Genomic DNA, 15,448 nt, shown 5'->3' with positions numbered 1-15,448 from the left:
GGGATTACGTTCCCCCATAGCGTCAGCAAACTGACGCAATGCGAAGTGAACCGTATTGAAAGGGAACGCTTAGGTTACTCATGTAACCCCGGTTCCCTGAAATAACGGGAACGAAGCATTGCGTCGCTGGCCGTGCTACAAACGTCTACGCAGCGAGTGTTATTCGGCTGCGCGCTTCAGTCGAATAATAATGAGCTCTTGACGTATTTCACCGGCTTATATAGGGACGTGTGCCACGCCCCCGCGCGGGCTCAAACGTCATTGGTCTGTATTTTCTACAGACGTTAACCAATAGGCTTCAATCACGGAGTAAACAGGAGTTTCCCCCCATAGCGTCAGCAAACTGACGCAATGCTTCGTTCCCGTTATTTCAGGGAACCGGGGTTACATGAGTAACCTAAGCGTTTTACCTACTAAAGGTTACCGTCTAGTAGTATTACTTTTTTTAAAAGTAGTATTATGCCAAAGTGAGAAAATTTGTGTAAAGCTAAATAATAAAACTTTATATAGAAAACATTTTAAATGTTGAGAGATTACACAATGAAAAATAATTTCTCTTGTACACTTTGTATTTCAATATTTAGACAAACCCAGAGTTTGTTAATTCACAGCATTTGAGTTTTTCATGGGAAATAAGAACTTGCTCTTATTTATTTATAACTTCTTCAGTTTATAACTTAGCCCCATTAGCATGACGTATAACCAGCCCCATAATAATGGTGTTAAAGTCCATTGTCCTGCAGAGTTTAGCTCCATCCATGATCAAACACACCTGAAACACTACACACAGGTGTGGTGGAGCTAAAGTTCAGGACACTGGGCCTCCTGATCTAACACATTAAAAAGAAATTCATATCATTGCCCACTCGAAAAAAACGTCACGAGTAGTCATGAGGTAAGGCACCAATAGAGGGAGAATTACTGACGACAAAGTCTGAAGTGTGTAACAGAGAAGAAGTTCAACACTGTGAAAACATACCAACATGAGCAGAATTACAATAGTAATAGGCTCTGGACCGAAGCTGCCACCTTCGAAGCAGACCTGATACGGATCCGCCCCGGAGCCTATCGCTATCAGATATGTGAAGAGATAAACAGACTGAATGTTTTATGATGTTAAAAGGGTACCCCAACTATAAACACATGTATGGCTTAATAGATTAACACTGGGATTGGCTATATGAATGTGAAATTAAATGGAATAGTTTTTAAAAACTTTAATAAAATCTTTTAATTCGGACGCCTCCATTTTGTTTACATCACAAATCGTGACGTCAAAAGGTTGCAAACAAAACCCATTTTATTAATGCTACAGCGATGTAAACTCATCATCTCTCCTTTCTTCTTCCCTTTCCCTGCTTTGCACAAAAATTTCTGATGTACATCTACAGAAGCCAATAATGATCGAGTCAAAATAAGATTAGCATTATTATTTAGAAACTTACTTTAGTCTCGTCATGTTTTCATTAGCTAACTCAGTCGCGTGGCATCACCTTTTGAATGCGGTTGTGTGCGGATGAATGCAAAGACGCGTGCGGACATGGTTACATGCGTGAATGCGTCAATGCGACTGCTTCGTCGCTTTTACAAGTATAACTACATTGCATACAGATCCGTTTTTTGAAACAATTGCACTAGTTAACTGCTAAAATTTAAACTCGAGATTTACACCGGGGCAAAAAAGATTTACAATGGGGCACGTGCCCCATTTAAAGGGGACTAGCGACGCCCCTGAAGTGCACACACAAAGACGGAGGGCGAATTTTAAACGGCGCAGTATAAAGTCATCCCACATAAAAACTTTAAGTTGTTTTTCATTGCTCTATTCACCAAATGTATTTTAATCGATTACACTATGAGACACAGTGACGCAACTTCCTAAAATGTACACATCAAGAGTTCAGATCGTTGAAAGGCATACAGGGATGATTGACCAGTTTGACCAGTTTAATCCGCTTACCCGCTTCCTATCCCTACCGTGTCTATAGATATAAATATATATTAATTTCTCCCAAGGGTTTTTGTCCTTCTAGGAGTTTTTCCCACCGGGTTTTCTCGTCCTAGGGAGAGCCAGCCAACTTTGGCTTAACTTAGCACTTTACTGTATACGTTACATTATTAATACGCTCGCTTGTACGGTTTAACCTTAGCCGCTATATTCTACTTCTTATATTATCTCTTGATTTTCTGTGTTCTCCTCTACATCTACTCATGTAAAGCTGCTTTGCAACAATTAACAATTGTGAAAAGCGCTATATAAATAAAATTGAATTGAATCACGCCTGACTGGAGCTGGACCGGACACATTAAACCACACGTGCATACAGAAAGCTGCTTACTTTAGCGCCTTTTTGCGGTTACATTTTTTTAAATCACTTGAGTGTTAACATTTGCAAGCCTTTGAAACATGTGCAAATGATAAACTTTTCCTATTTAAATTTGCGTATTAATCTGGGAATCACATGCGAGCCAAACCGTGGGTTGTCATCCGTACGGATCAACTGCAACAGCACTACTGAACGATACGACGTCACCCATTTGCTACGTTCATTTTCGAAACTGGCAAGTTATCCACCTGGGTTGGATTTTGGCTGGGCTAAGCCAATGTCAATCAACATTCCATCCAATCGGAATTTTGATATGCAGTCGTGTTGAGTATCTACGTTCATCTACCGGGTGTAGCTGGCCATCCGAGAAACAAACAGTTGCCTGCCTTGTGAAGCAGAAGATGAGAGTTAAAAATGCACACAGACAGTAAGTGGCGCAATGCCTTAAAAAATACGGAGCTGTATGACACATCTTCATACTTTTCTGTTTTTAAAAAAAAGTACAAAGATGTGTTGTACAGCTCCAGGTGTCCAGACACAGTGACAATGATTTTGTGTGTATTGCGTCTATCGAGTCTTTGCATTGACTTAACATGTAAATCATGCGCGTCTGGTATGAACGCACCATAATTTTTGTTGTGAAATATTACTACAGTTTACTAAACCTTTTACTCAGTTTGAGCTATTATATATATATACATACTGAGACTAAAATTTAGTTAAAGCTGGCAAATTGCATCAAGTTCGCATCAGAATTTACGAGTTAACTTAAAATTTTACAAGGGTCCAACTACACGCGAATATAGTAATTTATTTGCTTCATTCGCATCTGGTATTAACAGTTACACGTCATTGACCCAGAATGAGAAAACATGCGCAAAACATAATAGCGGCCTCTATAGCTTAAAATGAGTATGAAATGTTGGGATTTTTTGAAGTAATGACATTTTAAAAAATTTCAATCAATGGATTTCAGTAGTAGAAGGCAAATAAAGTATAACGTTTTATAGTCGAGATACCCTTTAAAGGAAACAGTTTTTACCAACCCTTATGTCATTTACAAATGTCTTTTCTCAGTAAAACAGAAGCTTTTCCATACAAACTCCAAAAATGATAAAAATGCTTAACACAATTATAATCCATATGAAGTTATATGCACACATATATTATATTTGCACACTGTAAGCTTTCAATCTTTCAAATATTTTCTCATTTTTGGAGATATCTTCATTTACTTATATATCATATGGAAAATATCAGGGTAAACATTCAATTGTTCTTTATATCTTCAAGCAAATGGTTATTATAACTATATAATTTAATATTAAATATATATATTTGTACTGGTCCATATTCTTTTACTTATCATGCAGTTATTTCTTTGTAATGGACTTGTTAAAATAAGTAGTTGTGATTGTCAGAGATAATCATGATTATGGTAAAAACCCTTACACAGACTGGCACTCATACGCTGGTTTCAGGTGTTTTATGCTGTGAAGATGAAAGCCACAAATCGTCAGCACAGAGACGATCAGGTCCACATTAAACTCGACTCCAATGAAAATGTATGCAACGAGGTCACGTAAAAGTCTTCCTCACAAATGGTTATATACAGTACACATCGCTCCGCCGGATGCTTTCCGCTCAGAAATTATTGCACAGTGAAGCCACCGTAGGCTTGTCATGGCCGTGCCAGCGGTCGCTCTCCTGTATAAAAATAAAATTAGAATACTGGCATACCAAAAGCCTTAATCTTTTCTCTCCCCTTGGAGCTAAAGCAAGCACCAGCGGCCAAGTGCACATGACCGCAAAACACAGTGTTTATCTTGACACCCAATCCTCATCTCGAAATTCACGAGAGTGAAGGAAAAAAGGCCTTAAATGGCCACTTAAGGATATCCTGAAGTGGAAATCCTTATTTAGCTCAAATAAAAGATCCCTAATGAATGGATATCATCTTGCAGACTGCTCAGAAGGAGATGCTATACGACCGTCTCGACGCCTATGAGTTTGGGCGTGAGTATACGTGGAGTGACGCCGTTGTTAAGATCTTCTTCAAACTCTAAAAGCTGACCCATGAAGTTGAGGTTGGGGGAGATGATAGGCCGTCGAGACTTGACAAACTTGTAGGCATCTGTCATGGTCATCCAGCTGTGCTTCATCAGGTAGGCGATGACGATGGTAGCCGAACGAGACACACCGGCCTGGCAGTGAATGAGGAGGCCCTGACCGGCCTGCTGAGCATCTTCTATTAAGAAACAAAACAAATCACTTCAGGCCTCAGAAACCCACAAACAACCATACTGGAAGAGAGGAAGTTATTATACTAATGTGTGTACGTCATCATGAAATCAAACACAGGAAATAAGTCATACCTATGTACTCAAACGCCTCCTCAAAATATTGCCGCAGGTTCTGTTTGTTGCTGTCGGTGGCCGGTAAACGTTTGTAGTTGAAGTGCCCGAGGTCGTAGTGGTAGAGCGGCAGATGCGTAGTCACGTTGAGGATGTACCCGATGTTTAACCGCTGCATTAGTTCCAGGTCTTGAGCGTCTCTTTCATTGCCCAGGAACAGAAAGGGGAGGACTGCAGTCACCTCTGCATTCTCTATATCTGGTGTGGAGGGTATAGAATGAGGTAGCGCCCCCGTCAGGCCCATGGCGGTACTGCCGTCCTGCCCTTCCATCGGTTGAAGAGAGTTTTCGCATAGATCTTCATGGCTCTGTCGAAAACCAGCAAGACCACCTATGACACATGACCACAAGATGTTAATGCATAAAGCACAGCTAGCTGAATTTAAAAATCAAGTTCAATATAACTACATAAATCATCATTATTATTTACGGAATTTTTGGATTGGATTTATGCATTTAGTGTACATGAAAATAGGGCTGTCACAATGATTAAATAATTGTCACATCGCGATTGTTTGACCTCATCGCAGTGATTTCAGATCACCGCAATGATTGCACATCTCTTTAAAAAACAGAAGGGGGAGCTGCAGCAGCTGTATAAACGAGAGCGTTTGATAATGTAACGCGATACATTGCAAAGCCATTTAATACAGTGGATTTAAAGAAATGCTGCAAAACTTTGAAAAGCAGTATGAACTGCCAGGTAAAACATACATTTCCAAAACAGCAATTGCAAATTTAGGAAAAAGTAAAGGATGTTAATCTTAAGGATGTTTAAGGAATTGAGGAAGGAAACCTTGCAAAATATTTAATTTAAATAATCAAATGTGTGAAAATTGTTTCATGAACAAACAAAAAAAATCTATGAGGATTAAACGGCCCTAAAACAGGCAATTAATCATCATAATCGGCACAATTTATTAGAAAATTAACCGTCAGCCAAATTTCATAATTGTGACAGCAACATGATCTCACAAAGTTCCGTGGTATAGTCAAGGAATATTTTGCTCATTTATCCGTGTCACAGCCTTATTTTCCGCGCCAGTTTCACGTATTGGTTACTCAATTGTTTTCCCTTTTTTTTAAACCATTGTCGCTTGGGTTTGGGGTTAGATTTGTGTTTTGGGTTAGGATGTCACTTTAACTATTGGTTTATACAATTTTTTTCCGTATTTTTAAACAATTGTCGCTTGGGTTTGGGGTTAGATTTGTGTTTTGGGTTAGGATGTCACTTTAACTATTGGTTTATACAATTTTTTTCCTATTTTTAAACCATTGTTGCTTGGGTTTGGGGTTAGATTTGTGTTTTGGGTTAGGATGTCACTTTAACTATTGGTTTATACAATTTTTTTCCGTATTTTTAAACAATTGTCGCTTGGGTTTGGGGTTAGATTTGTGTTTTGGGTTAGGATGTCACGCTGTAAAAAGTGTTTCTGTGCCTTAGTAGATTTAACAAAAATAAATTGAGTAAACTGTATTTAAAAATTTTATTCTTGTTTTTTAATCAAAATATGAGTTAAAATAAAATAAAAATTGGAATAAATTGATTAATTCTATATGAACACATTATTGAGTAAATTCAACTTAATTTTATTATCTATAATCGATTTAAATTTGTAAGAAAGAAATTAACTTAATAATTTTGTGTTAAAACTACATGAATTATTTTAGTAAACACAACTAACTAGGCAGTGGACTTGCAGTTCCCAGCATGCTTTGCATGGGACTGCATTTGGAGAGTGAAATTTGAATTGAAACTTTTTTTGTTTTGTTTTTAACTAAAAAGAAAGACTTGTTAGTGTTTAATGTTAGAAGTTCAGAAGACTGGTGCTTGTGCATAGACTGCATACTGAAGTATGTCGCGCTTTACAGCTGCCCAATACGAAACTGAGTGGGTGCGTTGTTTGAATAAACGTTTCTAGCCCTCATCTCACGGCATAAAAAACAACTAACCATAAATATGTTACCTGTACCAACAAAAGTAGGTTTATCTAACTGAGTAATACTAGTACAATTAGTTAACTCAACTCAATTTTATTGCATTCATATTAAGTAATGTTAGTGTGTTCAATATACTTAAAAAAGGTTGCAAGTTGACTCAACCTAAAACTTCCCATGCAGTCACTTGCCTCACTTTTTATAAGTTAGATCTAGGTATTACTTTTTACAGTGCACTTTAACTATTGGTTTATACAATTTTTTTCCAGATTTTTAAACAATTATTTTTAACAACATTTAAACCACGATAATTTATGTAGCAAAAACCCGACAGCTGCTAGCGTTTTTGAAAAGCGTGGCGCTTCCATTGACAACAATTGAAAACGCTTTGGTAAGCACGCTACCTTAGTCAGTATAAAATAAGAGGCATTTTTGTTCTGGTATCGAGAGCTGGGTTTCCATCAAAACGTGAAGTGAATCTTTTTAAATTCGCAAAAAAAGAAAAACAAACAAATGCGCATTAGAGGCGTTTCCATCAAGAAAACGGAGACAGGACTGCATTTAGATATTTGACAAATGATACATTTACTAGCAGTGCAGCTTGTAATTTCCAAACTGAATGCTGTGCACAAAAGAAGAAATGCTGAATTTTTGGCATTACGATGACGTCGAGCTCCATATATGGGAAAGACATCGTCAGTGTATACAGCTCGACAATCAATGTTTGCTACGTCAGAATTTATTCTGCAAATGCGTTTTCATTTCACATTATTCGCATTTACTAAGTCAAAAAATAAGTCAAAAACACCTCAAGAGAATGTAAAAACGTTTTTGCAAATTAAGGGATTTTTATTCGCAATTCACAATTTCTTATGCGATACTTCATAATGCGCATAAAATCTGTGTGATGGAAATCCAGCGTATGAAAAGTTTAAGCTAAATACATGAGACATAAAAATAATTTTTTTATAAATTACATTAAGATAGTCACCGCTATATAGTTGGCGGCTATAAGCAAACATCTGTTGTACTCAGCAAACAAGCAGAATAATGAGTGTTTAACTTGTGTTAGACATCTGTGCTTCCTCAAATAACATTTATCTGATGAACTAAGGGTGGGAAGATACTGTCTGTTAAATTTCAGTTAACCAAATGTGAAACCTGCACCAGTTAATCAAACACTTCGGCTCGCACCCTCACAAAGACTAAAATACCTGAAGCGACCATCTGCCCGGCTATGACAACAGTTCACAAAACGCACAATAACACCATAAACTGTGTGGGGGTTTGCTTCCTATCAGTTATTAATTTTTGTTTTCAGTATGTTGATATGGGTTCTTCTGGGTGGTTGCTAGGTGGTTGTTGACTGGGTTTGTTTAAATCTTTAACCCAAAGTATAAGCAAAACAAACCGTTAGTTAGCATAGATGCCAAGTTAGCATGAATATAGTACGCATGACAACAAAAGCAACATTTGGCTGCTCAGATGTTCGCAAAGTCTGCCACTCAAAAACTGGCAAACGTCGAGCGAGCAGATGTATGAAATGATTAGAAACAGCCATGCGTTTCCAAAAAGACAAGATAAACTCACATTAGAGATCTTTTGCTTCTGAAAACCTCTTAAAAGATAAGAGGCCATATGCAAATGTCAAACCTCTGCCCAGGTTTACTTGATTGATGGAGAAATTAATAAATACTTGGCCTTTCCACAAAGCCACATGAGATTTAGGACAATAATGACTCAGACCAATCGAAGGATTTAGACGCATGATGCGTTCCAAATCAATCACATGTGGTTTGGTTGAGGTTCCAGCTGTTTATGTAGAAAGCAAAACAGCTCATTTGGGTTTAGAAAAGCATCTTAATGGGTGCATATGGTGACATACTGTTTCTATATTAACATACTTTACTGCCACATAAAGAATTAATTCTGGTAGAGCTTGACTTTACAGCTACAATCCGTAACTTTTTTGGTTAAAAAAAATTCGACCAAGTACATAAAAAAATCACCTCAACCAGATTTATTGCTGTCAAGTTGGATTTTATGTTTCAGACAGAGATGGCGATAGAGAGACCAGGTTCCCACACCTTAGTTACCTTCAAATTGAAGGACCTTTCAAGGACTTTCCAGGTCCAATACCCTCAAATTCAAGAACTAAATGTGGGGACACATTTCAAGTGAGAGCAAGGTTACATCGTGTTACCTTTTAAGATACATTGTTACAGTTCCCTTCCGAGGGAACTCACGCTGTGTCACTGCAGTGACACTTTGGGGACGCCTCCAGGGGTAAGTGCGTCTGAATGTGTATATCAAATTCAACCAATGGTGAGGCTTAAGGACAAAGACAGGGTGACGCGGGAGCCGGGAAGTATATCGCTATCTGAAATATTGCCAAAGACGGCGTTACAGGGACGCAGGAAGTATGGCAAGGGAGACGCAGTGTCTCGTTCCCTTCTCAGGGAACAACAGTTACATACGTAACCCGAGACGTTTTCATGTGTCAAACACAACTATAGAAAAAAGCATTTTGGTATGAATCAACATTCGCATACAGAAGATATAAGCATTAAAAGCGAACAGTTTAGCATGTGTGCTTAAAAAGTCTATCCTACACTACACAGGGAATTTTCCAGAAAGCTTCTTGCTAAAATAGTTTCAAGCATTTTCAATGACCTGTATCTATGTATATTTTCAAAAAACTTCCCAGGGCCTTGAATTTTTTCCCCCAGATTCACAAACTTTCAAGGATTTCAAAAACCCGTGGGAACCCTGAGAGACTTAAGTTACAGATTATATATTGCTATTTTAATACGACTTTAAAAAATGATTATCTATATTTCAGTATTTTATTTATACCTTTCAAGTATTGCCATATCACACAACCCATCACAAAGGCAACTTTCCTAGAATAACAATATTGTCGCTGTCTACATTTTAGATCAGCTGGTAGTGCATCTAGAAATGCTGTCCAAGCAGGCAGCTTACTAGGTTTTGGCCCAGAGCCATGGAGCTGTGACACATGGCTGTGTGGTCTCACACAGGATGATGTCGGATGAGACACGAGCCGGCTGATGAGCTCTGCCCTCTTCCCTGGACTCTCCACACCAGCCAAACAAGGAAAAGATGGTAACCGACCCCAGCCGCTAGCATACAGCTCGTTCTTCACCCTCAGCTGCTGCCAGGAACCCAGGCATGCGGTGGCACATGGCCCTCACATCGAGGGGTCAGATGAGCAGAGCAATCCCTCTGTGATAGCAGCTGGGTATGCCTGTATGTGCCGGACTGGACGCAAATAGTCAAAAGCTCAGTAAGCACTTGCACCGTGCTCAAATGGAAAGATAACAGATATACTGTCCCACTTATTTGTTTATCTCCAAATGCCACTCCAGTTTGTTTTTGCAAAGCAACTATTTGTTGTATTACAACTACGTTGTAGTTGATGCGATTTGTGTATTATTTATGTGTTATATACAAATTTTTTAATAACAAACGATGTTTATATTGTAAAATATTGCTGCATTCACACCACTTCATAATTTCCGAGATGACAACACGTGACGTTCAACTCACATACATATACAAAATTAAATTAAATTTTAAAGGCAGGGTGCACGATCTCTGAAAGCCAACGTTGACTATCGAAATCACCTAAACAAGCACGCCCCTACCCAAATAAAATCTGGACCTTCTTTTGATGGACCCGCCCCACACATACGCAACCCAGGCAGCAATATCAGTTAGTAGACACGCCCCTTACTTCTGATTGGCTACAAGTGTGTTTTGGTACTCGGCCCGACTCCCTTTTTCAAAGCGTTTCTCAAAAATTGTGCACCCCGCCTTAAATGCATATGCTAAACATTGCATAACACCGAAAGCTCGCCAGGTAATAATAAAAATAACTAGGGCTGTCAAAAGATTATTCACAAGTAATTTCATACAAAATAAAAGTTTGTGTTTGCATAATATATGTGTGCACTGTCTGAAATTATTTTTTATATATAAATACACACACATGCATGTATGTATTTAAGAAATATTTACGTGAGTGTATATATATTTTTATATGTTTTATATTATATATAAATTTAAAAAATATACTTAAATAAAAAATTGATGGATTAAATTAATACATGTATGCGTGTATTTATATATAAATAATAACTACACACAATACATACAAATATATTATGCAAACACAAACTTTTATTTTGTATGCGATTAATCACAATTCTGTTGAATGCTGTATTCTGATTGGCTGAGAATGTTCCGTGGGTTTGCATAATTTTTTGATAACCTCACACCTAACTTGTCAAATTTCTTAAAAATAGGCACCAGAGCAATGTTTGTGGTATAAGAGGAATAATTGACTTCGGTCCTTTGAATTATTTTAAAAAATAATGCACACCTGCGGTGTAACGGCACAACGCGTGCCATATTACCACCTTGGGTGTGCATTATTTTCTTATAATTCAATGCCCCGTCGTCAATTATTCCTTACTTAATCTTTTGACAGCCCTAATAATAACATGCCCTGCGTCCCAATCTGCATACTATCCATCCTAAATTGAATATCCCCAGAATTAGAATTAGTATGTCCCAAGCCATAGTATGTTAAAATGAGTATCCATAAAGTTCCCGGATGGTCTACTGTTTTAGGTAAAAATTCGAAGTGTAGATCCATGGACACTCATATTACCCACAACTCACTGCAAGAGGGCGGGGTTTAGTTGCGCTACACAGAATTAACAAATTAAATAAAGGATGCATCAATGAACCAAATAATTAAACTACAGCGTAAATATCACATAAAAAAATTATGAATAAAGAAATGCTTAAATGCAAAGATGAGTTGAATTCTGATGTTTGAATTACTCAGGAAACAGTCATCACTCCTGTTTCACTTTAGTTTGTCCAAGGCTGCATCTGAAACCATCTACTTCCATACTAACTATATAGTAGGCAAAAACCAGTAGGCGAGGCAAGTAGTATGTCAGAATTCATAGTATTTAGAAAAACAGTACGCGAAAAGTACCCGGATGACCCACTACTTCCGTCAAGATCCTAAAGTGATCATTCAATGGACCCTTTACTATCCCGTAATAGTAGGAATCAAAGACGGAGTTGTAGCTTTCAAAAATTCCCGGTCTATCTGTAATTGAGAGCTCTACGAGGACGTGGATGGTTTTTACACGTTAAAATCTTGTAATTAAGATTTGCCGTGAAAGTGCCTTAAATTCAAAGAAAAGCCCTAAACCGCTGTTATTGTTTCTATAAACATTTTCATCGGACGCATGTGCGGTGACGTGATACGTGTCTGGTCCGAACTTTACTGTGAAGTGAACCTTGTTTCCTAGGTAATCTAAGTGTGGATTAGGCTTATTTTGCCTGTCATATAAACAAACTACTTTAAAAGGACTTTGTTGTTATTTATTCTTAGCGGAGTTTACCGAAAGTTACACATTGACCAGGAAAGCCGCTTGTTTATGTTGTTACTGCTGAAACCTTCTATAAAACATTTAGTGCATCATTTTGATAAAAAAACATGCAAATGTATTAAGTGCAACAGTGTGAACAATAGCATGTTGCGTGCAGACAGCTAGTCATAACTAAATTAAATATTGAAGTGCTTTGTACAGTCACAAAAACTTACCGATTTGCATTTGCAGCAACTAAAGTTACAGGAATTTTTGAACATTATATCTCAGACCCTGATCTCATCTCACCCAGACTAAACTACTAACGTAAGGCTATCAAAGGCGTCAAATACAGAACAAGATAACAGTTATGAAAGTATCATGTGAAAGTGAGACTTATTATTCAAAATCATAGGTTAAAAAAATTCCACGGCAAGTAATGGATTGAGTAAAATGAATTTGGCGTTGTCTTTGAAAGTACAGATTCATGTTTCATATGTTCATGTGCCAGTGAAACTAAAAGTAGGTGTTGGGTAACACATTTCTAAAAATGAATAATTCAGCCGCTTCTATTTCTGAAAGCTGTAGTGGGACTCAAATGTTTGTGAAATTTAAAGGGCAGCACACAAGATAAGAGAAGATAACTAAATGTTTAAACTGAAGAAGGACTCCATCTTACAAACGTTAACGCTTTTGGCGCATTACCTCGTGCCAAAATCTTTTAAACCTGCTAGAGACATGTAAAAGTCAAAAATTACAAATAGTACCTTTAAGGACGATGGGGTCTTTTCCTTCCCTGCGCAGAGACTCCAAGACCACTTGAAGAGGCTGAGACGGTGTTAGCCGTCCAGGGTCGACTGTGGTTTCATCATACACCACCAACTCTTTGGAAAAAATCCCCTTGAAGGAGTCCTTACTCTGACGACAAGAAATCAGGTCCAGAACCGTGATCTTGCCCTGCTGGAGTCGCCTGCGGCTGATCTTGTCCGAACAGTTGATGTGCACCGCGCCCCTGATGTGACTCTTGTTGAAATCCATGAAGGGCCGACAGTCGATGATCACAGGCACGGGGCCGACTGGGTGACCCTCAGGGCAGTGCATCAGCCTCCTCGCCAGCTCGCTAGGGTGAATGACCCGCATGCCGCCCCGGGTCACGGCGGAGGTGAGACTGGGAGCGCTGTACGCCTCGCTGCGGCCCGCCGACGGCACGGAGGGCACGGGGTGAACGCCATAGCTGACTCCAGAGTTCAGATCGGGGCTGCTGGCGCTGACCCGGCTCAGGGACCGCGTCTGCCCGTCTTTCTCGTAGGTCGTCACGGTGCAACAGCTGGCACTGGTGCATCCACACGTCAACGAGCGCGTGGAGCCGCTGGACGAGGGCATATACGAAAGCTTGGTCGCCTGGATCTTCACCACTGTGGTGCTTCTGATGACCGTCGTCTCGCTGACGGTATCCACGGAGCCCACGGTGGCTTCCAGGTAGCTGGTGTCCAGGCAGAGTCGGAGGTCCTGAGGTCTTATAGGCCTTGGCAGCCCCACCACAATTCTGTCGTCGAGTGGAGATGGAGGCATGGAGAGACCTCAGAGGACTGGTGCTCCACAGAGAACTCAAGACGTCCAGTCTTGGGAGGAAACGACGATGATGACTGAACTGAGAAACACATCAGAAGCTCAGTTTTAATGGACACGTGACTTTCTTCTTGTCAAACTTTATGAAACATTTTAATGCAACTGCACCTGCGCTTTAAAGTTGATTAAAAGTTTTTTTTTTAAATGGATTTTGCTCGAAATGCAAAAGTGTGCCTTATATGTTCGAATACTTTTTTAAAGCCACAGTATCTCCGAACGTACAACTGCACACCACTGCATCATCCAAACACAGAGAACTTAGTACAGCCTGTACTCACTGACGTCTATAGATTTTTTTTATCCAGGATATATTTTGAATGCTTATCAAACGTGCATCTCATTGCCCTGACGGCCTCTCGGTGTACAAAACCGTATTGCTGACCCCATTAAATTCAAAAGACCACACAGCCCATTCCCAAACACAGCATGTGGACGTGCTGGGAATAAAATATGGAAAGGTTCTGCATCTAAGGCCAGACATCATCATTATTTCATGTGCTGACAATGCATGCAATTTACAAATCTTTTCATTGCACAGCACACCTGTCAAATCTGTCAGCTACCCATCACATCTTAACTCAAGCTCTGGATGAGACTGATAACAGTAATGGTGGGGAATTAACTTTGATCGTTTTAAACACAAAATCTTATAAGCACCTAGTATCAATAGTATATATCCTATATAATAAATAAATTAATATTTATTAATCTGCCTGGTTGGATTATGCAGATCTAAAAAAACCTGCAATGACTAAAAAACAACTAAAACAGTGCAATTGTATAATAAACATCACATTATAATAAGAAAAGCATCATTTATATACATTGAGACTACATATATTTCGTTCTGAGCCACTACTAAGCACACTCAATAGTATAATATGATGATCAGACTCACATTTAACGGGATTATCAGTCGTGTGTGGCTTCCGGTGTGTGAAGTCGGTTACTGATCAGCCGGTCCCGGAGCTCGTGACCCGCAACATTTTCCTCCCGTCCTGCTTTGCTCTATCTTCGGCACTGAGTTGGAGTTACTAGCGGCTCAGCTTGACTCTCACGTGAGACTGACGTGTGCCCGAACCAATGATGATGCGCGCTGCCGCCGGTGAGCGGCCGCGCGCGTGCGGGAGCGCAGGGTGATGTCATTGTGCGCCAATCAGAGGAGAACTCGGAGGAACCGCTTTCTAAACGCGTCATGGAAGTGTGAACGCACAGAATTCAATCGAAATCAATTATATTATCTAGTTTAACAAGAAAAGAATATTAAAGAGTCCGAATAAAATGTTAAAATAATTATTTTATGATATTTCACAGTGAATAGAATAAAATAATGTATAAACTTAAATTATACATAAACACAAGATGTTTTACACTGGTATGAGTCTTTTTCATAATTTTTCAATATAATGTAATGTAACTACAGATTATTTTATTTTTACTTTTGATTAGGTATTTGTTCCAGAGTTCATATCCCTGCTGAAAAAAACAATAAAACCATTACAGAAAATTCTATTGATTTTATTGGGAATTTTATTGGTTCTATGGGAATATGGCCCAAAACACACTACAGTGTAGTGGTTTTAATGGTAAAAGCTAATGGTTCCTATCGGTATTTTAATGGAAACCATTAGAATTTTCTTTTTTTTTCAGCAGGGATTAGCCACTAGCCAGACCATTAAACAAACAGAGACCGGAAGTTAAGTTCAGACCAAACACTAACCGCAACA

At 38.9% G+C, this 15,448-nt stretch overlaps 1 protein-coding gene across 2 annotated transcripts; it reads right to left on the bottom strand.

Moving 5' to 3' along the window:
• Positions 1-408: 408 nt before the first annotated feature.
• On the bottom strand, positions 409-14,797 carry dusp10 (dual specificity phosphatase 10). Of its 2 annotated transcripts, none has more exons than XM_065256495.2 (4): positions 14,620-14,797; positions 12,860-13,743; positions 4,703-5,071; positions 409-4,575 (listed from the first exon to the last, which is right to left on the bottom strand). In XM_065256495.2, exons 2-4 carry the CDS (start codon positions 13,662-13,664, stop codon positions 4,310-4,312), a joined length of 1,440 nt encoding a protein of 479 aa, XP_065112567.1. In that variant the 5' UTR covers positions 13,665-13,743; positions 14,620-14,797; the 3' UTR covers positions 409-4,309. The 2 variants fall into 2 exon arrangements, with proteins under 2 accessions (XP_065112567.1, XP_065112568.1); XM_065256496.2 differs by having other exon boundaries at positions 12,860-13,738.
• Between the last annotated feature and the right edge of the window lie 651 nt (positions 14,798-15,448).

The sequence above is a fragment of the Paramisgurnus dabryanus genome, chromosome 12 (assembly GCF_030506205.2).
Source record: "Paramisgurnus dabryanus chromosome 12, PD_genome_1.1, whole genome shotgun sequence".
NCBI classification, from domain to species: domain Eukaryota; kingdom Metazoa; phylum Chordata; class Actinopteri; order Cypriniformes; family Cobitidae; genus Paramisgurnus; species Paramisgurnus dabryanus.
Note: the sequence above shows the minus strand (reverse complement) of the source record. Positions and strands in the feature narration are given on the sequence as shown.